Source organism: Zingiber officinale, chromosome 4B (genome assembly GCF_018446385.1).
Source record: "Zingiber officinale cultivar Zhangliang chromosome 4B, Zo_v1.1, whole genome shotgun sequence".
NCBI lineage: Eukaryota > Viridiplantae > Streptophyta > Magnoliopsida > Zingiberales > Zingiberaceae > Zingiber > Zingiber officinale.
In genome coordinates this window covers 2,170,162-2,194,348 of record NC_055993.1, presented here as the reverse complement: position 1 = coordinate 2,194,348, position 24,187 = coordinate 2,170,162, and the positions used below count along the sequence as shown (strand labels likewise).

The 24,187-nt window shown below is 44.6% G+C and overlaps 6 protein-coding genes across 9 annotated transcripts; 4 read left to right on the top strand and 2 right to left on the bottom strand.

The window, feature by feature from the left end:
- The first annotated feature begins 717 nt into the window (after positions 1 to 717).
- Positions 718 to 2,130, top strand: LOC121974384 (NAC domain-containing protein 48-like). 2 transcript variants are annotated; one of them, XM_042525416.1, is made up of 3 exons: positions 718 to 970; positions 1,045 to 1,326; positions 1,413 to 2,130. In XM_042525416.1, the coding sequence occupies exons 1-3, from the start codon at positions 808 to 810 to the stop codon at positions 1,808 to 1,810; spliced, it is 843 nt and encodes a 280-aa protein (XP_042381350.1). In that variant the 5' UTR covers positions 718 to 807; the 3' UTR covers positions 1,811 to 2,130. The 2 variants fall into 2 exon arrangements, with proteins under 2 accessions (XP_042381350.1, XP_042381349.1); XM_042525415.1 differs by having other exon boundaries at positions 720 to 970; positions 1,045 to 1,319.
- A 7,266-nt stretch (positions 2,131 to 9,396) lies between these two features.
- Positions 9,397 to 12,532, top strand: LOC121974383 (MADS-box transcription factor 2-like). 2 transcript variants are annotated; one of them, XM_042525413.1, is made up of 7 exons: positions 9,397 to 9,773; positions 9,898 to 9,964; positions 10,204 to 10,265; positions 10,368 to 10,467; positions 10,559 to 10,588; positions 10,685 to 10,729; positions 11,118 to 11,442. In XM_042525413.1, exons 1-7 carry the CDS (start codon positions 9,586 to 9,588, stop codon positions 11,250 to 11,252), a joined length of 627 nt encoding a protein of 208 aa, XP_042381347.1. In that variant the 5' UTR covers positions 9,397 to 9,585; the 3' UTR covers positions 11,253 to 11,442. The 2 variants fall into 2 exon arrangements, 1 of the variants encoding a protein (XP_042381347.1); XR_006109996.1 differs by adding an exon at positions 11,731 to 12,532 and having other exon boundaries at positions 9,399 to 9,773; positions 10,559 to 10,729; positions 11,118 to 11,274.
- LOC121974382 (protein DMP3-like) lies at positions 11,676 to 13,169 on the bottom strand. The gene is made up of 2 exons (XM_042525412.1): positions 12,652 to 13,169; positions 11,676 to 12,463 (listed from the first exon to the last, which is right to left on the bottom strand). Exons 1-2 carry the CDS (start codon positions 12,885 to 12,887, stop codon positions 11,776 to 11,778), a joined length of 924 nt encoding a protein of 307 aa, XP_042381346.1. The 5' UTR covers positions 12,888 to 13,169; the 3' UTR covers positions 11,676 to 11,775.
- A 1,382-nt stretch (positions 13,170 to 14,551) lies between these two features.
- On the top strand, positions 14,552 to 16,127 carry LOC121974381 (U-box domain-containing protein 26-like). Of its 2 annotated transcripts, none has more exons than XM_042525410.1 (2): positions 14,552 to 14,686; positions 14,752 to 16,127. In XM_042525410.1, exon 2 carries the CDS (start codon positions 14,769 to 14,771, stop codon positions 15,954 to 15,956), a length of 1,188 nt encoding a protein of 395 aa, XP_042381344.1. In that variant the 5' UTR covers positions 14,552 to 14,686; positions 14,752 to 14,768; the 3' UTR covers positions 15,957 to 16,127. The 2 variants fall into 2 exon arrangements, with proteins under 2 accessions (XP_042381344.1, XP_042381345.1); XM_042525411.1 differs by having other exon boundaries at positions 14,568 to 14,686; positions 14,758 to 16,127.
- A 1,832-nt stretch (positions 16,128 to 17,959) lies between these two features.
- On the top strand, positions 17,960 to 21,838 carry LOC121974380 (ribosome maturation protein SBDS-like). Its single transcript, XM_042525409.1, has 5 exons — positions 17,960 to 18,136; positions 18,531 to 18,660; positions 20,020 to 20,220; positions 20,579 to 20,746; positions 21,196 to 21,838. Exons 1-5 carry the CDS (start codon positions 18,003 to 18,005, stop codon positions 21,628 to 21,630), a joined length of 1,068 nt encoding a protein of 355 aa, XP_042381343.1. The 5' UTR covers positions 17,960 to 18,002; the 3' UTR covers positions 21,631 to 21,838.
- On the bottom strand, positions 21,830 to 23,612 carry LOC121974379 (premnaspirodiene oxygenase-like). The gene is made up of 2 exons (XM_042525408.1): positions 22,664 to 23,612; positions 21,830 to 22,595 (listed from the first exon to the last, which is right to left on the bottom strand). The coding sequence occupies exons 1-2, from the start codon at positions 23,558 to 23,560 to the stop codon at positions 21,975 to 21,977; spliced, it is 1,518 nt and encodes a 505-aa protein (XP_042381342.1). The 5' UTR covers positions 23,561 to 23,612; the 3' UTR covers positions 21,830 to 21,974.
- Positions 23,613 to 24,187: the final 575 nt, after the last annotated feature.

Sequence of the window (24,187 nt, the reverse complement as noted above, 5' to 3'; positions counted from 1 at the left end):
TCATGATCTTATCCATTTGACCATGTAGCCAAACGATAGACGATCAATTAAATGAAGATTTTCCAAGTACAAATTGCTGCCATCAACATAAATATTTAATCAAGATAAGAACAAATCTCTAAAACACCATCTATAATTTAAATACATCGATAAGTAGTAACCGATGAATCGCCAAGATAAAAAAAAAAATAGATTCTATATATTTTATTTTGTTTACCAGCTGCCACGTATTTGACACGTTTAAAAAACATTGCACCGACCGAAAGAACACGCGTGAATTAAGCCCCAAAGTCGCGTGCCGATGGAAATTACTGCGTGCTTATTTCTCAGTGCACGTGTTCAACCTCCATCCTCGGCTAAATTTTATTTTCTTTTTCCGAAAAATAAAACAATTATTATGCATATCCAATGGCTTTTCATCCTTATCCAACCGCACGCCGAACCTCTGCCTCCGCCCCGAGCCGCGTTCCCGAAGCACTACGTGTCGAGCAGGCAGTGGGGCGGAAGCGGACCGCGCCGCGACAAAAAGAGCGACGTAAGCAATGACAGAATCCGCCCGCCGCAATCTGCGCCCAGTGCCTCATCGACGGGTAGATACTCACCACGTGCCCGCCCGCCCACCCACCCGCCCGCCCGCCCTTCTCGAACATGCCCCTGGGGTCCTCCACCACGCGGCTTTATTCGCTCCCCGCCGTCTATTTATGCCGCCCGCCGCTTGCTTTCCTGAGTTTTAAAGCTTCTCTCATCTGCCCGGTGGGATAGAGATCGTAGAGACCGCGTGCGGTTGTGATTTCAAGGAGGGCGAGGATGAACGGAGGGGATCTGCAGTTGCCCCACGGGTTCCGTTTCCACCCCACCGACGAGGAGCTCGTCAAGCACTACCTCTGCCGGAAGTGCGACGGCCTCCCCATCGCCGTCCCCATCGTCACCGAGCTCGACCTTTACAAATTTAACCCATGGCAGCTCCCTGGTATATATATTGATTATTAATTAATTAATTCACCACTAATAATTATGTGTCGAATGATTTAATTGATATTGCAGAGATGGCGTTATACGGGGAAAAGGAGTGGTATTTTTTCTCGCCGAGGGACCGGAAATACCCGAACGGCTCGAGGCCGAACCGGGCGGCTGGGTCGGGTTACTGGAAGGCGACCGGGGCGGATAAGCCGGTGGGATCGCCGAAGCCGGTGGCCATCAAGAAGGCGCTGGTGTTCTACTCCGGCAAGGCGCCCAAGGGCGAGAAGACCAACTGGATCATGCACGAGTACCGGCTCGCCGACGTCGACCGGACCGCCCGCAAGAAGAACTCACTCAGGGTATATTGTATGGCCCGGATAATTTTGATTATCAATTTTAATTCTAAAGGAAGTAATTTTAAATTTTAATTTTAATTTTAATTTTGTTTGCAGTTGGACGATTGGGTGTTGTGCCGAATCTACAACAAGAAAGGCGGCAGCGCCGCGTCGGACCAGAGGGGGTCGAAGATGGCCGGTTCGAGGACGATCCGGCCCGGCCCATCGTCCAGTCCGGAGGACCAGAAGCCCATCCTAATGGCTCCTCCGGCGCACGTGCCGGCGGAGCTGGTGTACAGCTTCGCGCCGTCGGCCGACTCGATGCCGAGGCTCCACGCGGACTCGAGTTGCTCGGAGCACGTGCTGTCGCCGGAGCAGCTGGCGTGCGAGCGGGAGGTGCAGAGCCAGCCGCGGTGGCGGCCCAGCGAATGGGACCGGGCGTTTGGCCTCTCGACCGCCTCCAATTCGGTCTTCAACCAGGTCGAACCGGGTCTATTTCCCCAGACCGGGTCTAGTGACCCCTTTCAGGATATCCTCGTCTATCTAGGAAAACCCTTTTGAAGATGCGACCGCTTGCCAACTTACTATAAACGGAGTCGACTCGTCTAACTGCGTGCATCGTAAGCCGTTGGATTCAATACAGAGACGGGATCGGGCGGCTGCTGAAGATGCCGCCGCCGCCGCCGTCGTCGAGATGAGGCATGAGTGAACCGACTCGGGTCGCGTGGAACCCAAAGGAAATGTGAATATTTATATAAACTACTAAATGATTGGCATTGCTATGTAATTTATCATATATTTTTTAAAAAATTACAAGAGATTATTAAGTGTCCAAGTATTTTTACTTTTTATTTATTTAAAGGTACGAAAATTTTTCATCAGTCATTTCATAAACTTGGGAAGCACATATGTGTTTTGAGGGATGGTAAAGTATTATGGCTGATTTGAGCGTCATCGGCGTTTTTTTACATTGTGTAAGAATCAAACTGTTATTATTTGAGAAACTCCTATCATTTTTACCGTCGAGAAATTAAAAGAGAATGAATCGTTAAGAAAGAGAATTTAAATTAGGAGACATGGATATAACTATCATAACTGTGTTAAAGACACGATCCTATGCCTCTGCTCCACTACTTGGAGAAGTCCACCCTGCAGATTTATTATGTTGTTCTTATTGGTGGCAAAAAAATGAATATGTTTGTCCTCAATGTCCCCGTCAATCTGTCTCAGAGCCAATACGGTGGAGATAAATTACGGACGGCAACTAGTCTTTGGAATAGTAACTAGCACATAAGGGAGACATTTACCTCGACTTTGCCGAGATTCGAACCCTAGACCTCATTGGTGGCAACACCTTATGTGCTAGCCACTAGACCCATCCGAGGGGACTACTATATTGTTCTCATGGACATAGTCAGGTTAAGTAATAGAATTATCATACAGAAGCATTCAAATTTTGGGATTCATTCCCTTGAGAAATAAATTTCTGTCACTTGGACAACTGGCGACTCTTTCATACTGTGATTTTTCCACATACCTTGATAGTGAGTGAGCATTATCACCTTACCACACATAATAAAGAGGGATGCATATAAATTTTTTTATTTGAGATTAGGTATCCAACTGATTCTGGAGATGATCAAATTAACTCTATGAAAATTTTTCATCAACCATCAGAGTAATTGATAAACATTCATAATGCCGTGAAATTGAGAAAGCACCATGAAATTGTAATAAAAAAAAATGATTATGTTTACTCATGATATATCTTTAAATGATATGTGATCCAGAGATAGTGGGGGCAAGGGAGGGATTAAGGAGAGGGATAAGGGCATTTCTGTCTTTAGGGCGCATTTAGGGGTTTGAGTGCTTTTAAGCACGGTTCACAGTGCAAAGGAGGGGGGGCTGGACCCGCCGCCAGCAAGGAGAAGCTTGGGTTTGCCCCTCTCACGCCCTCTGTCGGCGACCGACGAAGTCGTCGGAGTTATCCTCCTCCTCTCCTTTATCACCTCTTCACTCCTGCTCCGTCAACAGGAGGGAGGGGACGAGTTCGTGCAGGGAGCCGTCGCCAGGATAGGGGTTGCTTCCTCTTACATGCTCTGTCGGCGCCGACGCCGGTGGCCGGCCGCTCTCCTCCTCCTCTCCTCCACCCCTTTCCTCCGGTCTCACGCCATCGATGCCGCCTAGGAGAGGGCATTTTCACCGCTGCCAGGGAGAAACCGAGCACCGTCGTCGCGTACGGCGTCCAGCGCCGCCTCCTCCTCCGGTGTCGCCTCCTCCAGCAGCAGCCGGCGTCTCCAGTCGCCGCGGCCGCCTCCGGCGACTGCCACAGCCGTCGTCGGCGTATCCAGCAACCGCCGACACCTCCGCCACTGCCGCCTGCACTTCCCGTGGCTGGTGCCGGCGATCACGACGAATACCACCTCCAGACCACCGCCATAGCCGCCTTTGGCAGCCCGCGTCTTTGGCGGCTAGCACCTCCGGCGTCCCGCGTCGTCATCTCTGGTATCCACCGCCGCAACCACCGACACCTCCGGGCAGCCGTCATCACCCTCCAAGCAGCCGTCATCTGACGGGCTCAGGTTTGCTTATTCAGGCCTTCGCGCCAAGATTATGTTCGGCTTGTGAGCCGATGTGGATCCGGCCATCGTGCCGTTGTATTTCATTCTTCGTACCATTATGATGCTTGTGAGTCATTCGTATTATCTGGCCTGCGTGTCGTGTACCGGCCTGTGAGCCGCTGTATTGTTCCGGGCCGCTACGACTCGGTCAGTATCCTAATCAGTTCATCCATCCATCCGAGGGCGCCCCCTTGGGCCAGGGTAAGTTCTCGTACTCGGTATCTGTTCATTTTATTGCTATACTATTATGCGGTTACTTATATGTCTGTGGGATTCGCCTCGAACACCGAGGTACCAGAGACCGGGGAAACCCGGTCACTGGATACAGGTACAGTTGACCGGAGGAGGACTTTTGACGATCTGGTCAACGCAGCGGACAGATCACCACCGGGTCAAGAGGATGCAGTCAACCCTCCAGACACGTCATACCGGCAGGTTCGTCTTCTCAGCTTCCCGACAGGAACAAATTGGCGCCGTCTGTGGGAACGCGCCTGATCTGGAACGTGAAGATGGACGATGCCGGAGAGTTCTGCCATTCTCATGACCCCGGTCAGTTTTCCCGTTATTTATTCTGTCAGTTATATGAATTGCATTAGTTCCTCGAGAGAAGACCCTCGAGCCGATCGGCCGAGCGGATTATATACGAGCCACACACTCGATGGCGAAGACCCCCGAGCCGATCGGCCGGGCGAAATATATACGAGCACACGCTCGATGGCGAAGACCCCCGAGCCGATCGGCCGGGCGGATTATATACGAGCCACACGCTCGATGGCGAAGACCCCCGAGCCGATCGGCCGGGCGGATTATATACGAGCCACACGCTCGATGGTGAAGACCCCCGAGCCGATCGGCCGGGCGGATTATATACGAGCCCGTGGCTGCCACGGGCTCGATGGTGAAGACCCCCGAGCCGATCGGCCGGGAGGATTATATACGAGCCCGTGGCTGCCACGGGCTCGATGGCGAAGACCCCCGATTCGATCGGCCGGGTTTGAATTAGCCCTGAAGACCGTCTAGCCCAGACGTTAAACCGTAGAGTCAAACCGGCGACTATAAAAACTCCAGCTTGAAGACCGTCTAGCCCAGACGTTAAACCGTAGAGTCGAACCGATGACTATAAAAACCCCGGCTTGAAGACCGTCTAGCACAGACGTTAAACCGTAGAGTCAAACTGGCGACTATAAAACACCGGCTTGAAGACCGTCTAGCCCGGACGTTAAACCGTAGAGTCGAACCGGCGACTATAAAAACCCCGGCTTGAAGACCGTCTAGCTCAGACGTTAAACCGTAGAGTCGAACCGGCGACTATAAAAACCCCGGCTTGAAAACCGTCTAGCCCAGACGTTAAACCGTAGAGTCGAACCGGCGACTATAAAAACCCCGGCTTGAAGACCGTCTAGCCCAGACGTTAAACCGTAGAGTCGAACCGGCGACTATAAAACCCCGGCTTGAAGACCGTTGCATGGACTAGTTATCAGATATTCTATCTCCCCCGTTCGGGGTCGAGCGGTCACCACTGGTCTCGGACCAGCTTCAGATATTCTATCTCCCCCGTTCGGGGTCAAGCGATTATCACTGGCCTCGAGCCGGCTTATCAGCATATAGTATTTCTTATCTCCCCCGATCGGGGTCGAGCTATCTCCGATGGTCGCGAACAAAGAGTATCTCTACTAGTTCCAAACCAGAATATAGGTTATGCGCCCGTTCGGCTCGTAACTTTTGCCTCCACGAGCCTTCGATTCACGGGCTACACTTCCGATCGACTCACGAGTGATGCGGTCACTCGGCATTGTTCCATTTAGTTCACTCGATTCCTGGGTGGCACCTTACGATCACCCGTGGACTATTCTTGAGGCTGCGCAGTCAGCACTTTCATATCCATCCGATCGACATCATTTCGATCGCTCGCACGACAGCGTCCGTCTAGCATCTATCCATTCGATCGACATCATTTCGATCGCTCGCACGACAGCGTCCGTCTAACATCTATCCATCCGATCGGCATCATTTCGATCGCTCGCACGACAGCGTCCGCCTGACATCTATCCATCCGATCGATAGCACTTCGATCGTCCGGTCGGTATCTTCGCGGCTGCGCACTCGGCATTGGTCCGATTACAAACTTGGTCCGCTCGGTACCGTTACCATCTCCTACGACACCACTATTATAGCGACCGCTCGAGCGACATTATATTATTGGTTCAGCGATTTGGCTTTGACATCGAGAGCGGTTCAATTCTTTGCAATAGACTGTCCAGTCAGTCGGACTCACGCCTCCTTCGACTAGACTTGAAGGGGAGGCTTGTGATTGGAGATAGTGGGGGCAAGGGAGGGATTAAGGAGAGGGATAAGGGCATTTCTGTCTTTGGGGCGCATTTAGGGGTTTGAGTGCTTTTAAGCACGGTTCACAGTGCAAAGGAGGGGGGGGGGGCTGGACCCGCCGCCAGCCAAGGAGAAGCTTGGGTTTGCCCCTCTCACGCCCTCTGTCGGCGACCGATGAAGTCGCCGGAGTTATCCTCCTCCTCTCCTTTATCACCTCTTCACTCCTGCTCCGTCATCAGGAGGGAGGGGAGGGGTTCGTGCAGGGAGCCGTCGCCAGGATAGGGGCTGCTTCCTCTTACATGTTCTACCGGCGCCGACGTCGGTGGCCGGCCGCTCTCCTCCTCCTCTCCTCCACCCCTTTCCTCCGGTCTCACGCCATCGACGCCGCCTAGGAGAGGGCGTTTTCACCGCTGCCAGGGAGAAACCGAGAACCACCATCGCGTACGGCGTCCAGCGCCGCCTCCTCCTCCGGTGTCGCCTCCTCCAACAGCAGCCGGCGTCTCCAGTCGCCGCGGCCGCCTCCGACGACTGCCACAGCCGTCGCCGGCGTATCCAGCAATCGCCGACACCTCCGCCACTGCCGCCTGCACTTCCCGTGGCTGGTGCCGGCGATCACGGCGAATACCACCGCCATAGCCGCCTTTGGCAGCCCGCGTCTTTGGCGGCTAGCACCTCCGGCGTCCCGCGCCGTCATCTCTGGTATCCACCGCCGCAGCCACCGACACCTCCGGGCAGCCGTCATCACCCTCCAAGCAGCCGTCATCTGACGGGCTCAGGTTTGCTTATTCAGGCCTTCGCGCCAAGATTATGTTCGGCTTGTGAGCCGATGTGGATCCGGCCATCGTGCCGTTGTATTTCATTCTTCGTACCATTATGATGCTTGTGAGTCATTCGTATTATCCGGCCTGCGTGCCGTGTACTGGCCTGTGAGCCGCTGTATTGTTCTGGGCCGCTACGACTCGGTCAGTATCCCAATCAGTTCATCCATCCATCCGAGGGCGCCCCCCTGGGCCAGGGTAAGTTCTCGTACTCGGTATCTATTCATTTCATTGCTATACTATTATGCGGTTACTTATATGTCTGTGGGATTCACCTCGAACACCGAGGTACCAGAGACCGGGGAAACCAGGTCGCTGGATACAGGTACAGTTGACCGGAGGAGGACTTCTGACGATCTGGTCAACGCAGCGGACAGATCACCACCGGGTCAAGAGGATGCGGTCAACCCTCCAGACACGTCATACCGGCAGGTTCATCTTCTCAACTTCCCGACAAGAACAATATGAAAGAAGATAAATTATGAAAACATTTTATAATTTTATAATTAACTGTCAAATAAATAACTAATAGTGGAAGGATTGTTTTTTTTAAATATATCTATTCAAAATTCATCCATGTCCTATTGTTCTATTGTAATAAAGTTCATCATCATCCACAATTAAACTAATAAGTAACTTTTTTTTTACGCATTAAAGTCTATAGATTTTTCAAGATTTATAAATTCTCAAAGCATTTGGTTTCATTTTATGTTCTTCATTTTTTTTTTAAATATGTTGATCTTGTTTGAAATCGAGAAAGATGATATATTGGATAGAGGACTTTGACGTTGATTACGAGAATACTTTGAGAAGGAAGCAGAGGGCTCCGAGTGATTTTGCGTATCAAGAAAGAGAAATAGAAAGAAGAAAATGTCAGCAACTTGGTCAGGGAGGAGTCCTCGACATAGACACTCTGACACTCAAGTCAAATAAGTGGTCAAGAGGAAAAGGAATGCAATGAACAGTAGAAAAGAACAGTGAACTCTAAGTGCGTAATGTTGTGTACTAGTGCCTTTCGGAGGAGATCCTTTATATAATGTCAATTTTTTTCTGTGCACAAATATCGATGCATTTAAAAAAAATGATTGACCATTCTGATATTATGATACCTTTCTAAAAATAGATATATCATTTTTGTGTTTTTACAGGGTAGAAACTTCCATCGTAAAGATTGTATAGTAAATATTCTCTTGATTCTTTGACAACCGTTATATAAAATGTTAAAATGAAATATTAGATCGTTGGATTGAAGGACTCTTAATATGCTTTGTTGGTAGGTAAATCGAGTTCCCTCTATAATCTTCACTCGTGGTTGAGGTTGGGTCAGCAAAGAATGAGGACCCTTTTAAGAACTCGACTTTTGCTCTGCCTTTTCTCTTGGCCAACAAGTCTGGTAGGATCGTATGCTTATCAAGTTTGATCGGACCAATGGTCAGATCAGACAGGCCACTCGGTTGAGACATATGACTCATATCTGAACGGTAGTACGTAATATGACTCGAGATTTTCTTGATCATGAGGGATTCGGATCCGATTGGCTAGACTATTTACTTGAGATATATGATCATACTAATCCTGAGTGTTAACTCATCATTAATTTTGACTGTCATACTAATTGGATTTTTTTTTTTTTTTTTGACTTCGACTCCGGATTTCTGACTTTAGGAGCTCTATGTTATTCATCATATTATAAATATTTTTACTTTTCTTAAAAAAATAACTTTTAAACTATTTTTTTTAATAATATTTAAAAAAATATAAAAATTATCAACCAAATAATATATTTTTTATTTAAAAATTAAAAATAATAAAATCAACTGTATTATTATTATTATTATTTTAAAAAACAGAATTTCGACACTTTGATGCGAACGTTTTGTCATGCCCCGAAGTTCTGTCTCGTCGTGTCACACTTTAGAGTTCGTAAAACCTTAATTTTGATATTTTTATTATTTTATCTATCAATTTAAGTTAAGTTAGCTCTTTAATTTAAATCGTTTAAATATAGATATTTCAAAAACGCAATTATAATTTTTTATACAATTTTTAATTTTAAGTTAAATATAAAATCGATTTTTTTATTATAAGGAACCAAACGCACCATCGCGACGAAAAGCTATGCGGGCGAGACAGGGACAACTCCAACATCATTACTCAGCAACGTTTTAAATACATCATTCGATGTACCCCAGACTTCACCAGTCTCTCAATTAGTTGGAGCATCGGTCCTTTTCTTATTAGCCACTCATATAGTAGGTAAATCGAGAGGAACTTTATTCGGATTCCGCGTTTCACCTGCTTAAACCCTTCGTTTCCCCGTCGGATCTGGACAGGACGCTAGGGTTTAAAGCGACTGGGGATTAGTTATGGTACCGTCCCCGAAAGTTTCCTTCGCTCCAAGCTCAGGATGGAAAGCCTTTCTCTTTTACTCAAACTTCCTCTCTCCATGGCTGCTCAATATCTCCTCCTTTTATTCCTCTGCGAGCTGGAGCCAGGGCGGCGGCGACGGTGCTGGTGGTGGATGAAATGGGGCGCGGGAAGATCGAGATAAAGCGGATCGAGAATTCCACCAACCGGCAGGTGACCTTCTCCAAGCGCCGCAATGGGATCATTAAGAAGGCGAGAGAAATCAGCATCCTCTGCGAATCGCAGGTCTCCGTCGCCATATTCTCCAGCTCCGGGAAGATGTCCGAGTTCTGCAGTCCCTCCACCACGTGAGTATGCCGGCGATGAGTCGCTTTTTCTTTTTCCTGATGAAAAAAGATCTTGGTACCTTTTTGTGCGCTCTGTGGATTTTGCGATTTTGCCGTTTCCGATTGGACGGTGTCGTTGTGTCAGGTTGCCGAAGATTCTGGAGAGGTACCAGACGAACTCCGGCGAAAAGCTCTGGGATGCCAAGCATGAGGTATCGTTGCTAAATTAAAAATGCTCTTTTCTCTCTCTCTCTTCCTTTGTTTTAGATGACTCTAGTTTCGTCCATGAATCTAAATGGTGAATAAGAAAATTTCTGATATCTTGTGCAAAATCATGGAGATTTTTTTTTTTTATTCCATTCATCTCATTTTTAAATCAATTTTTATCTCTACACCAAATGAATCGTTTTTCTTTCCATTTTTCCGTGAAGCAAATTGCTGTCTTTTGCAGAGTCTGAGTGTTGAAATTGAGCGAGTTAAGAAAGAAAACGACAACATGCAGATTGAACTAAGGTTTGGGGTGCTAACCTATTGTTTGATTCATATGGTTTATATGTATCACTCATCTGGTGAAGTTTGTGCTCTCTTATGATGGCTTTGTTCTGTGCGAATTAGGCACCTTAAGGGTGAGGATCTCAACTCCCTTTACCCAAAGGAATTGATTCCTATTGAGGAGGCACTCCAGATTGGGCTCACCAGCGTAAGGGAAAAGCAAGTGAGAAATTTGTTTAATGATATTTGCTTGTCATTTCAATTGAGATTACCTTTGTGCTGTTGAATTGATTCTCATTTCTTGCCAATTCTAGATGGAGATCTGGAAGATGCACAAGAAGAATGTTGGCATACATATTCCCTCGAGTTTTAATTTGTTGAATGTTTTTTTTTTCTCTTAATTTTGTTTCTGCTCTTAATGGTTTTCATCTCTCGAATAGGAAAAATTTCTAGAGGAGGAGAACAAGCAACTGACTTATATGCTGGTAATCTTCTTATCAGTTGATGTTTCATAGCTTACAGATGTTTATACCTGTTTCATTGTTCACAATTTTATTACTGATGGGTAACATTTTATCCAAGTCCAAATGTTTTAGCACTTGTGGAACACATTATTTTATAATTCTCCTAGATGCATAGATTTTATAGAAATACACATTTCAGAGAACTATATTTAGCACCTCTAGCAAATTTTCTATCAAAGGAACCCAACTCATGTACCCTAATTGCGCTTGTAGTTATCCTAATGGAACTTTAGAAACTAGAATGGGCATAATTCTAGAGCATTTCCATTTAGTCTCTCTGCTTTATTGATGTATATTAGAAAATTTTATTTGTAATTTTTCTAGTAACACTTGGCCTTTGTACCTTCAGCACCATCATCAATTGACAATGGATGGAAGCGTTCGCGAGCTAGAGCTTGGATACAAAGATAGGGAGTTTGCGCCGCAAATGACTATGGCCTTCCGCGTTCAACCGATCCAACCTAACTTGCACGAAAGCAAATGATGATGAGATCTCATCTTCAACGGTATATCGTAGATGCTGAATTTTCAATAGAAGGATTATTATCTATAGGTACCTTCTGTATTTCAACGTGGAGAGCTTGTTATTGGGTCTGAACCATCCTATGGATATTATATTGTGAATCCAATTAAGACTTGTATAATAATTGTGCGTGGGAGCTAATCTTGATTCATAGTCATCCTTTTGCTGAGGTAGTAGTGATGAAAACGATGGTTCTTAGTTTGTGCTTTTCAATTCTCCAAATGGATTGCTTGATAGAGTTTCCTATCCTCAGGACATGTTTATGAACTAAGTTTATTGTCAACTATATCTATAGTAGAGTATTCGCCTTATTTGTTTACATTAAACTTGCTTAATTGAGTGCATGTGAGAATGTTGACGGTTTACTTGTTCTTCAGTAAAGAATTTCTCAATCAACCAAAGTTATGAGGAATTTGATCGATTTTTATCATATTACAAGATTTCTAACAATTTAAGAACATCAACAATTAAGAAGAGGAAGGAATCAGTTGCCGGAGGTGATAGGGTAACCGATGCCGTGCCTACTCGTCGGAAACACCACGAAGAGCAAGCTGCAAAGCACGCCGACGCCCAGCGGCACTATGTCCAACGCCTCCTGAACCTCCCTGCTCGGCCGCGGGTAGAAGCAACTGACGACGTTCCGGTCCCGCAGCGCCACCGCCGCGAACACCAGCACAGACAGCGCCGCGTGCACCCAGTCCCTGGTCCGCCGCCTGTACTTGGTCAGATCCGGCAGAGTCCCCGCGCCGCCCTCGTCCACGTAGTTGAAGAGCCACATACCACGGCGCGTCGCGAAGCCATAGTAGAGCTGGCCGTCGGTCGACCGAAAGCTGTCGGTGAAGCTGGCGAGGAAGCAGGAGGCGGCGAGGAGCAGCAGCAGCCCGCGCGTCAGGAGGACGGTGACGGCATCGCAGGCGCCGTTGTTGGTGAAGACCGGCACGAGGAGCTGGAAGGCGAGCAGAGTGCCGGTGGGCAGGAGGTTGGCGAGGTGGGCGGTGGTCGCTAGCGCTTGAGATATGGCTTGCTGGGACGACGAGGAAGATGGCGGAGCAACCGCCGGCGGCGGCTGGAGCGGTGGTGGTTGCTCCTGGATTTGGTCTTCGTCTTTCTTTTCTTTGGATTTCCTAAACTTGGTTTGAAGGGACATGGCCAGCTCTCTTACAATCTGCCTCCTTCAAATTTTGGATGATGTTGTTGATGAGACATTGAAATAAATAGAGGAATATACTTGTTCCACAGCACGTTGCTTGCTGGCACGTAGTTGTTCATAGGGTGAAGCTATCGATCTTGTTAATTTATGGAAACAATCGCACATCGAAGCTTCATTGCTTGACAAGTTCAAATACGTGATTAAACTTACGTGATTATACGATTTTGAGCTCCATTGACACGACACGTTATTGAACAAACACCAAGAAAACGAAGAGGGTGGCGATCCCGATCATGCTGCCGGCCGGTGCGTGTCCGTCGCCTGCTGCGCCGCTTGATGTCGTCGTGCACGCAAGAAAGGACTAGCGATTGCTGTTTAGCTGTTCGATGTAATGCCGCTGTGAGATTGCTCAGAGGAAACCTTATCGAGTCCTGAAAACAGGGCATCCTCAGGTACTAAGAATTCAATTAATCTTTCTTGTTCGGACCGTTTCTTCATCCTCCCAAATTAAGCCATTACATGAGACATAGGAAACAAAGCTCATAAAAAAGGCACATCCTCTTCTGGAACAGATTAACTCTACCAAAATCTACCATTTGGTAGTCAGTGAACGATGAGGGTGGTCGGTGGTCCAGCTGAGAATTGAGATGCATCAGGTGCAATAAATCGCACAGAGGATGGAGTGGATCGACTGAGTATAGAAATATTTGTTTGCTTTTTGGCAGTTAGCATACAAATTTGTGGAAGAGATTCTCAAACACCAACTTTCCCTGCCAACAATCAATGCCAAAGAGAGAGAAAAAAAATCATCCACATGCATTAATGGTCAGTCAAGCTGGAAATGGGCATACTAAATGGTCGTAGATTCTAATGTTTTTAAAGACATTATTGTTTAGGAGATAATGCCTACTTATGTGCCTTGATCCTACAATAGTATACACTGATTGATTGAGGCAGTTCCTTGGGGATATTCCTTGAGAGATTATATTTTCTCTAAAAATCAGCAGCGAATTGACACTTCAACCGCAATGCATTTCGAACTCACTTTTCATTTACTTTGAATTTTCACCATGTTTTTGTCATCATGCATTAGGAATTATGTCTCCAATTATCCACTGTTGAATGTGCGTGAACAAACACCATCAAACAAATATTTGCAGTGCCAAATACTGATTTGATTGATTGACAAGGTCTGTGCATATCCTGTCTTGCAAGCAAGATTGGTGGCTTAGGAATGGAGAGATTTGAGTCCCACAGCTCCAGCCCACAAAATTGCTTTCCTTGTCGACATGATTAAAAATTCCAACTACAAACTGTATGATTGGTTGGCTGAGGCCTGAGAAAAACATGACTCTACAGAACTTTTGAACACTATCTTGTCTGCCACACAATATAATAAGCATTCACGATGGTTAGGATGCAGATAACCTTCCTCAACCAACAATCATCCTTAGTTTTCAAGTACAAGCATGACAGAGTCAATACCTTTCCTCTGATAAGATATGTAAATGATATGAGCAAATTTTGGAAGAACCCTGTATTTTTCTACTCCATTGCCTATGCTATTCAGCTATGACATCCTAAAAAATCCTGTCTCTTTGACCTTTTCTGCAGGACAACATCAATTAGTAGCACAGTAGGTCTTTTGCATCTACTTGGATACTTGCTGGCTTTTCTTTCTAAACCCTGGGCACCCAACACGAAAGCTTGTCCTTTGTGTTATCGCAGCAGCTACCATATTATCATAATCTTATTTCATTTGTTTAATGCTCACGACTCAGATGCTAAACATTCATTTGTCAAAATGATAGTGCACGGGTTGGAGTTATTTTATTCGATAGCTCTAAAGTTCTTGTCATGTTGTAGATGGATGGTCCAATTGTATGATTTTTGTCACATAGTTTGTCAGTGTTGTTAATTTTCCACCCACTGTGATTCTTCTTCTTAAAGCAGGTGCATCCAAAACCTCATAATTATATTATTGTATTGATTAGATCATCGAAAACCTCATGGAATGGTCCAACTTTGACCAGTTAATTCAGATTTTTGGGATCGAAGACAGATGATTTTTTGTTCAATTATGAATGAGGACATTGTCCAGACAAGGACAAGCAATTACCACCTCCATCTTTTGTTGTTGCATCTCTGATTCCTCCCCACCAAGCCCTTCTATTTGTTTGGGTAGCTCTTCAAGTTTCTGTGCATATCTGAGAGCACAGTGAAATCTGTGAGCTGATTACCACAGGTACTTCTTTCTCCCCACTCTCCTTTTTTTAGTTATGCAAACCAGTTCTTACTGTAAGATATCAGCTGTAGGAACACTGCAAATGGTGAGTGTTCCTGAGTTGCTCAGGTGCCCAATTAGCCTGGATTTGTTCAGTGATCCAGTGACGCTTAGCACAGGCCAGACTTATGACAGGGCAAGCATTGAGAAATGGCTGGCCTGTGGCAACTTAACATGCCCGGTTACAATGCAGAGGCTCCATGATACATCCTTAGTCCCCAACCACACCCTCCGGCACTTGATCCAGCATTGGGTCCTCGGCCACAGCTCAATGTTTACTGTTCCACTCGAAAGCACGGAATTCACACTCTCCACCCTCAAGCACAACCTCCAATTCAGAGAATCCACTACTATGACAAAGCTGGAAACGCTTAGAATCATCAAGCTTCTGTCTTCGGAGTCGAGCACAAGGCAGGCTAGTTTGATTCGAGAAGGTTTGTTCGAGCTGCTGCTGCAGGTGCTCTTCCAGTTCCCTGTGGCAGACAATGCCGAGGTCATAGAACTAGCCCTCGATGGAATCCTCAATCTAAGCTCTTCCAAAGGTTGGGAGTCGCTAAACATGTTAAGAAATGAATCGAACTTGGTTCGACTAGTGTTTCTATTAGAACAAGGGAGTTCCAGGGTCAAGGCCAGGTTGTGTAACTTGTTGGAGGCGATCGCATCGTGCAGTTTGACACACGAGCTGTGCCTCATCTTAGGAAGAAGGGAGAGGTTGCTCCAAGTGTTGGTCTCTCTGCTACTCGACAAATCCGACATCCGGGAGGCCACCCTGAAAGCGATCTGCAGCCTCTGCTCGCTCGAAGCCAACAGGAGCACTGCGATTCGAGAAGGCGCCATGGACGGCCTCGTCGCGTACATGTCGAGCGCACTGTACGCCTCTCGTTCGAGGAACAGGAACGTGAGGCTCGCCGTCGGCACGCTCGAGCGACTGCTGGCGTCGGGAGTCGGCAAGAGGCGGATGAGCGAGATGGAGAACGGGATCGCGGTGCTGGTGAAGATGGTGTTCCGGGTGCCCTGCGATGATCAGGGAGGCAGCGAGCACGCGGTCGGGGCACTGCTGCTCCTGTGCAGCGACTCGGAGAAAGCAAGAACAGACGCCATTAATGCCGGGGTCTTGACGCAGCTGCTGCTGCTGCTGCAGAGCCAGAGCGGGGAGCGGGCCAAGTCCAAGGCCAGAGCTCTGCTGAAGTTGCTGAGAGCCAAGTGGGCAAAGGATCAAGCAGGATTGTGATGTTCCAACACTCTTGGAGTTCATGATCCATCAAAATTCAAAACGAAGTATCTTTTCTTTTTTCATTTTGCTTTTCTTTCTGTTTTTAAATCATCATGCCAAGAAGAATCTCTCATGTTCTTCACTACTATCTAGTTTTTGATCCATATCGTGCAGTAGCATATTTTGCCATGCATCTGTTGCTGGAATTGAGTTATTGATTTTAAAAAAGAATTGATCCTAGAAGGGTCCCCGGCGATGATTATCTAACGTTCAAGTCTGTCTTTAGTGAAGCAAGAAGAAACAAGAAGTAAGAACTGTAGCGTAATAGTAAATAACGCGTGTAACGTATACCTCCGTCGATGCTTGGATCCCTCTTTTTATAGAGTTCCGGAATAGCGTGTGCATGCTTCTCAAGGCGAGCACATATCTCAAAACTTTCCCTGAAAATACTTGTTAGTAAAGTGTCTCTGACACTTAATCTTAACGGATCGAGCATATCTTTGAAGTGACAGTAGAAGCTTCCGCCGTACGATCCTTCGTCTGATCATGCCGTCTGTCAGCGGTACAAGCTCCCAAAAGGATGTCGAAAAATATCATGTCGCGTCTGTTGCTTGGTAGGGCGGAATAGTCGTTCGGCCGGAACTCCCTTGTCCGCGTGCTATTTATTGCCAGGCTGAGCGGGATGACCACTCAGCCAGAAGTCCACTGCCCGTGTACTGTTTGCTGTCGGGCCGAACGAGAAAGCCGCTAAACCATAAATCCTCTGTTGTGATCTGTCGCTAGGCCGAACGGGATTGCCGATCGACTGGAAGCTTACTATCCTTGTGCTCGGCTGATGTTGAGTCCGTTGCTCGGCCGAGCAGGGTAGCCACTCGGCTCAACTTCTGCACGTCGTTCTCCCTTGAATGTCAAATTTTTGACCGCTCCCCGTGTCGAGAGCTACGATAGATCAAATCTCTTCTCCCGATCTGGGAATGCTTCGCTCGATCAAAAAATACTTCATCCGATCGGACGATCGTCTTAATTTTAACCTTTAACTGCCACTTCTTTAACTTCCACCGTAGTAATAAGGTGGGATCCTCCAATTCAAGAATAAAAATGAAAATGAGTTAATCATGTGTTCAATAATTAACAATTAGATTCTATCATTAAATGAGAAATAAATTGTGGTCGTCGATGTGACTTGATATGAGTCAGTACCGTACTGATTGTAAGACCAAAGGCGGGGGCAATCAATGTCCAAATAATATTTTGTTTAATTTATTATCCTAAAAAAATATTGATTTTAATTGAAGAAGGAATTCACAGTTAATAAAAATATCGTATTATAATAACTTGGCTCTTAAAGATTTTTACAATAAAAAATTAGTTGGTAGTACGTCTTAATTCTTAAAATTTGGTAAGAAAATTAATTATACTAGTGATGATATTTAGATTTATTCCTAAATTAACTTTTTCGATCTAATATTTTTAATTAGATTTTATTCGTCTTCTCCTTAGTCCAATTTAAGGAAATAATTCTTTAATGCACTTGCAGAGCATTCAATAGAAATAACCCAAATTAAAGTTCAAAAGTAACTCAAGTTTTTACTACATAATTAATATTATATGTGGAAAAAATTGCATGCTGATTATATAGATAGATAGTGGATGGAACTTGATTTTTAAATTTTCTCCAATAATATAATCAAATAATTAAGGGATTAAAATTATTGTAATCAAGTATAAGAAAACTTATTTGATAATAGAGCATAATTTTAAGGAGATGTTAAATTGTAATAAAAAAATAGAACTTTATAAGCATTACAAATAATGATGAGGAATAAATTAAAAAACCAAACAATAACAGCTAATAAAATATTAGATCTGTTAATTTTATTTATATTAAAATAAATAAATATGTTCTTAGTAAGCCCAACACTAAATTTTAAATTTGATCCGTTAATAATTCGAAGCCCAGCCCGAAACCACTTGCACGAATCTTGGAGCGCATATATCTCGTTTCTCCACAGCCGCAGGAATTGGTCGAATTGGGAAGGTGAGAATTTTGTTCGAGGGGAGAAGATGTCGAAGACCTTGGTGCAGCCCATCGGGCAGAAGCGCCTCACGAACGTGGCGGTCGTCCGCCTCAAGAAGCACGGAATAAGGTTCGAGATCGCCTGCTACAAGAACAAGGTCCTTTCGTGGCGATCAGGAGTGTAAGAATCCCGATACCTTCTTTTTTCCTTATGTCGATTAAAATCTAACTTCTGTTCGTCCACTGGAAAATGTAACTAAAGCTTCTCATATGGGGTTATCGTGTTTACCGAATTGGTACGGGTTTTGTCAAATTGTTCTTGGAAAGGAAGCGAGGAGGTTTTCATTGGTAAATAGGATAAAGAGATTGTTTTTGTGTATATCATAGTTAGATTAATGGAAATTTCGAAGCTTTAGGAAACTGACCTTCACTAAAATTGCTATATTTATTTACTCGGACAATTCTGACTCTTGTACTTGTTGTTTCCCTTGTGTTTGTTTTGGTCTTTATAAAATCTATTTTATTTGTTGGTTCATTATCACTTGTGTCATACTTTCTCTTCAATTATTATTCAGGGAGAAGGATTTGGATGAAGTGTTGCAATCACAAACAGTTTATTCAAATGTCTCAAAAGGAATTCTTGCGAAGTCAAAAGAACTGATTGCAGCATTTGGTACCGATGATCAGTCAAAAATATGTTTGGAGGTAATATGTGGAGTCTTTTTGTCTTGCTCGAGATGCTATATTTTTCTCTGACGTTTTAGAAAGAAAAAAAACCTACAGATTAGCGTGCCTAGTAATGATTTGGGAACTATTTTTATATGAGAAAAATATATTCGATAAGCAATATATTGTCAATTCGAGAACAAAAAGGCCAACATTTTTTTCATTTATTAGTAGTGAATTGAAACTAGAGCAAGCAAGTAATTGCTCAGATGATAACGATCTGAACAAATAATGTCCCATGGAATACGAAAAATAAAGTATATGAAACCAGTGTAAGCATAGTAATATCTCAGATGGCAAGGGACTGGAACAAATGTGATTCAATGGAATACATTAATATAAGCATCACCATCTATACTTTGAGAATAATACAAGGGGTGAGAAACTAAACTCTGTAGAAAGGTGACCAATGTGTTCTCCTAAAGATCAGCTTTGGGTTTTACAGGGAATGTGAAACCCACGGTTGAAGGGGGGTAGCTTCCTTATGGCCTGTAAGGATTAAATGAATGACTGGAAGTAGGCGCTGAGCAGACTTGCTTGAGAGACTACCTCAGCATATGAAGTTCATGGTTTGAAACTGCATGCACCTGTGAGCCCAAGCCTATCACTCTATCAGGCTACAGGGTCAATAAATGGTTATAATATCCTTTATGGTTTCACTCCTTGTGCATTCTTTTGCTGATCACAAGCTTTACCAAAATAGTTGGTCCTTCAAGATAGATGTTGTGCTTGCAAAGATAGGTTCCTTCCAAGTATTCTCCATCACTGAGTGAAAATCAGGGTCCATGGTCCACAATGCCTGAAATCTGATTGTTCTTCCTTCTTTGAGCTGAGGCATCATGGAGTTTGCAAATGGAAAGTCTTCTTTACCCTTTTGGAGAACTCATGATGCAGTGAGGGAGGATAGAGTGTTTTTGTTTGATTTGAGTCATAGTTCTTGTAAAAGGGACCCGGTCTCTTCTTGTTACAGAGTCTTCTGATTAATATAATTTAAATTAGAAATTTTTTATGTGCTCTGACAGTTCCAATCCACAATTATGATTTAACATGAAATATCATATTACTATGATTTTTCCACTCCAATGTTTGATCACATCTGCAAATTTTATTTCTTAATGTTGGTCATTTGGGAAGAATTTTTCCTTGTGCTTTGACCCATCTGTAATTCTGATTTAACATGATAAATACATCACTAACATTCTCTTATTCTGAACAATTGATGCAAATTTTATTTTTAAAATGTTGGTTCCTTATATATTCTTCATGTTTAATAAAGGAAAAAAAAGTTTTTGAGTTTCTGTAAATTTGGAAGATCTTTAAAATGTGGATGATTGATAGATCTTGGAAAAAGGAGAGCTTCAAGTTGCTGGGAAGGAGAGAGAATCTCAGTTATCTAGTCAGTTCCGGGATATTGCAACTATTGTGATGCAGAAAACGATCAACCCTGAAACTCATCATCCCTATACAATTAGCATGATTGAGCGACTTATGCATGAGATTCATTTTGCAGTGGATCCAAATCAAAGCTCAAAAAAGCAGGTAGCTGGTTTATTTAAAACTTTTTAAAACTCCAAACATCATAGTTCATGTTTATCTTGTATTATTGCTGCATCATTTTTTTTTTTTTTTGCCAACACAAACATATTTTTTTTTGGCCAAAGAATTTTATCCTATCAAATTGTTGCCTATGAGACTTTTGTAAGATGTATTTATATCTACGATGATTTAGAACAGAACTGTAGATGAATTATATTTCAGACTCCCTAAAATGAAATAAAATGTTATTATTATTATTATTATTATTTGGTCCATGAAGTTGTCACGTCTTCAATATCAATTTGAAGAATAACAATGGCATCATAACTTTGTTTTTTGTGTTTTTTGTTTCCTTTGGTAGGCATTGGAAGTTATTAGGGAGCTTCAGAACCATTTCCCTATCAAAAGATCCCCCATGAGATTGCGTCTTGTTGTACCAGAGAAAAGGTTTTCTACTCTTATGGAGAAACTCAGTGATTGGAATGCTAATATTACTTCAAAGGATGAGTCTGGAAATGAGCCATCTATTGTAAGTAATGTGGTTAGAAACTACATACGTATTAGCCTTTGTTATACATGTTTCACTGTGTCATTTGCTTTTAACTCCTTTATTTGAATTTCACCGGACATTCTTCGTTTCTGTTCCATTACCATTTTGGACCTTAAACGATGTTAAATTGAAATGTAAGTGCACCTAGGTGTTAGGATAAAATAGCCAACTTAAAAGCTATTTAGGCTGATGGATATATTGAAGGAATGTTCAAAGCAAGCTTGAAAGTTCATTTCTATCTTATCAAATACTAAGGGCTGACACTGAATTTCTTAATAGTGAGATTTTATGCACTTGTACAACTAATTTATTGGTAATAAAGGATGATGTATAGGATCTACCGATCAAACTCAAACATCAAATTTTGTTTTGGTTCCCCCAGTCAAGTGCTATTCATTCTGACTCTAATCCAATCCTCAATTGTGAAGGTTTGCGAGTTAGAACCTGGCTTTTTTCGGGATTGTGATGCCATGATGAGGAACTTGCAAGGGAGGTTGGAAATACTTGCTGTATCAGTACACACGGAAGGGGATGCTCATGTCAGCCAGTATGATACTGAAGAATTTATTTCAAGTTCATCAAAGGATCTAGACGCAGTTGTTCAACTCGGCGAGAGGTTGCACGAGCAAGAAATTTCTGCTGGGGATAGTCGCGGACAAGAACAGGCCAAGCAGATCAGATGCAACACCTGTGATGCTGCACTGGGAGATGCTAGGCAATATAGAGAACACTTCAAATCTGACTGGCACAAGCACAACCTAAAGCGAAAGACAAGGCAACTTCCTCCCCTAACTGCAGAAGAATGTCTAGCAGACTTGGAACTGGGAGATTCACAGGGCGATCTCAAGGAATATTCATTTTGAAGAAATGCCATGGCAAAATGGAGGTGTGAGCATATAAAAATATCTACAAAAGGATTTAGAACAAACTTGTATTATGATATAGAATCCTTTCTGGAGTTGATCTGAGCGTCCCAATGTACTATGATATATATTATTGTTACAGAACAACTTGGAGTTTAGATTCTGTAACACTGTATTAAGCTTAAACCACCAGTTGGGGTTTAGTAAACACCAGTAATTAGCACTAATACAAATTAGAGGAAAGTACAAATAACATGCTTCGAAGATAAGATACAGTAATTAGCACTAATACAAATTACAGGAAAGTACAAATAAATAACATGCTTAGAAGATAAGATACGTTCTCAAGCGGGCGGAGGAAATCGAGGGGTAGCAATCAGCCACAGGGCCGATTTCCTGGACGCCGTCGCCCCGGACATTTCCTCCATGTTCAGCTCCTCCGGCCTCATCCCGCCAGGCAGCTCCCAGTCGAAGCAGAGGAGCATCTGCGCTAACGCTAGTTCCATGGTGGCCATGGCGAACTGGTACCCCGGGCATAACCTCCTCCCGCTGCCGAACGGCACGTACTCAAGGTACGTCCCCTTGTAGTCCGTCCCACTTCCGGCGAACCTCTCCGGCCGGAAGCTCTCCGCGTCCTCCCAGTACTCCGGGTCCCTCCCCATGGCCCACGCGTTGATCAGCACTCTGCTTTCTTCCGGAATCTTGAATCCCATCACCTCGCAGCTCTGCTTTGCCATCCTCGGCAGCAGTAGCGGGATCGGCACGTGCAGCCTCAGCGTCTCCTTGATTACCATCTTCAAGTAGCTCAGCTTCTCCACGTCGCCGTCTTCGACTCCTGCCTTGCCTTTCAGTGCCTCCCTCACCTCGATCTGTGCTCTGTTCATCACCTCGGGATTCCTCATCAACTCCGACATCGCCCATTCCAGAGTCGTCGCCGTGGTATCCGTGCCTCCCACGAACATATCCTGTAATCTACAGATTAGTAAACAGTTCAGATACAGCACGGGGATGAGATTTGATTGCCGATTCAGACCACTATACAGGCTTTGACGTTGTCGAATGTGATGGGGATTTCCAGGTCGCCCTGTTCTTTAATCCTCAGAAGCACGTCGATCAAGTCCTCCTCTGATTGATTGCTCTTCTTCTCCGTCTGGTGCTGCTGGATGATCTCATTCATGATTTTGTCGAGCCGTCGTCGGATTTGCCAGAACCGCGAGGTTGTTCCGGTGAGGACGTCTAGGAATTTCCAGGAGGGGAAGGAGTCGACAATGCTGAATCCGGTGAGCGTTTCCATCAACTCCCTCACCACCGGGAGAAAGCCGTCGTATATCTTACCGACGGAGGATTCGGTGATGATGTTGCTGCTCAAGGTCATGAATTTTTCGCTGACGTTGACTGGAGATCCGGTGGACATGTTCCTCGTCAAGTCGAGTATGTTGCGCTCCCTTACGGCGGCGAAGGACTTGACACGGCGCGCGCTGAGCATCTCGACGATGCAAACCTTCTTCATCTGGCGCCAGTAGGGGCCGTAGGAGGAGAAAGCGATGTCGGTGCAGCCGTAGGCGACGATGCGGACGGCGGCGACCTCCGGGCGGTTGGCGCAGTTCACGTCGTGGGTTTTTACGACGGCCTCTGCTGCTGCGGTGGAAGAGACGACGACGACGTCGACCTGGCCGATCTTGAGGAGCATGACGGGGCCGTGGACGGCGGCGAGGTCGCGCAGCAAGCGGTGGGTGGGCTTGCCGACCAGGTGGTGGAGGTGGCCGATGAGGGGCAGCCGCCAGGGGCCGGGAGGCAGAGGCGGCTCCGGCGAGAGTACTTGTCTGAGTTTGGAGTCCGACCGCCGACTCTTGAGCAGGAATTTGAGTGCGAGAAGGAACAAGAAGGCTAATAACAGTGATGGGGGAAGAAGTTGGAGCTCCATCTCCATGGCCGCCCGTCAGTCTTGTCTTGGGAGATTGATATCTTCTCTCCGGATTTCACAATCGTGAGTTAATTAGGAAGTTCTCTCGGGATGGTCTCAAGTTGACAGTGTACGACGTACTCTCATACGGAGACATTTTACTAATTTGCACATGCAAATGTCTCAAAAGTGATGAACGTGAAAATTCTAAATCACTTTAAATAATCTTGGGATAAATTGTCGGAGACATTGGAGATAAACATAATCAGTTTTTATCATCGTGAGTTACATCTGAACAATCCTTCTCTAAAATCTTTAATTTCAACGGAGGCATTTTACTAATTCGCACATGCAAATGTCTCATTTTGCCTAACTAACTTTTATAATATCACAAATCACAAATCACAAATCACAAATTACAAAATCTATACTTGAGAAATGCCCTTTTCTCTTTCTGTCACTTTCTTTTCATAAAAATTAAGTGATGAACGTGAAAATTTTAAATCATTTTTACTTTAAATAAAAATAAAAAACAATGTACTTTGGTAAATCTCTTTAATATATTTATATCTATAAATTTAAATTTATAGAATAAATTAAAAATAATAATTTTTAAACTGATACAAGTTTGATAAAATTTATTATAATCTTATT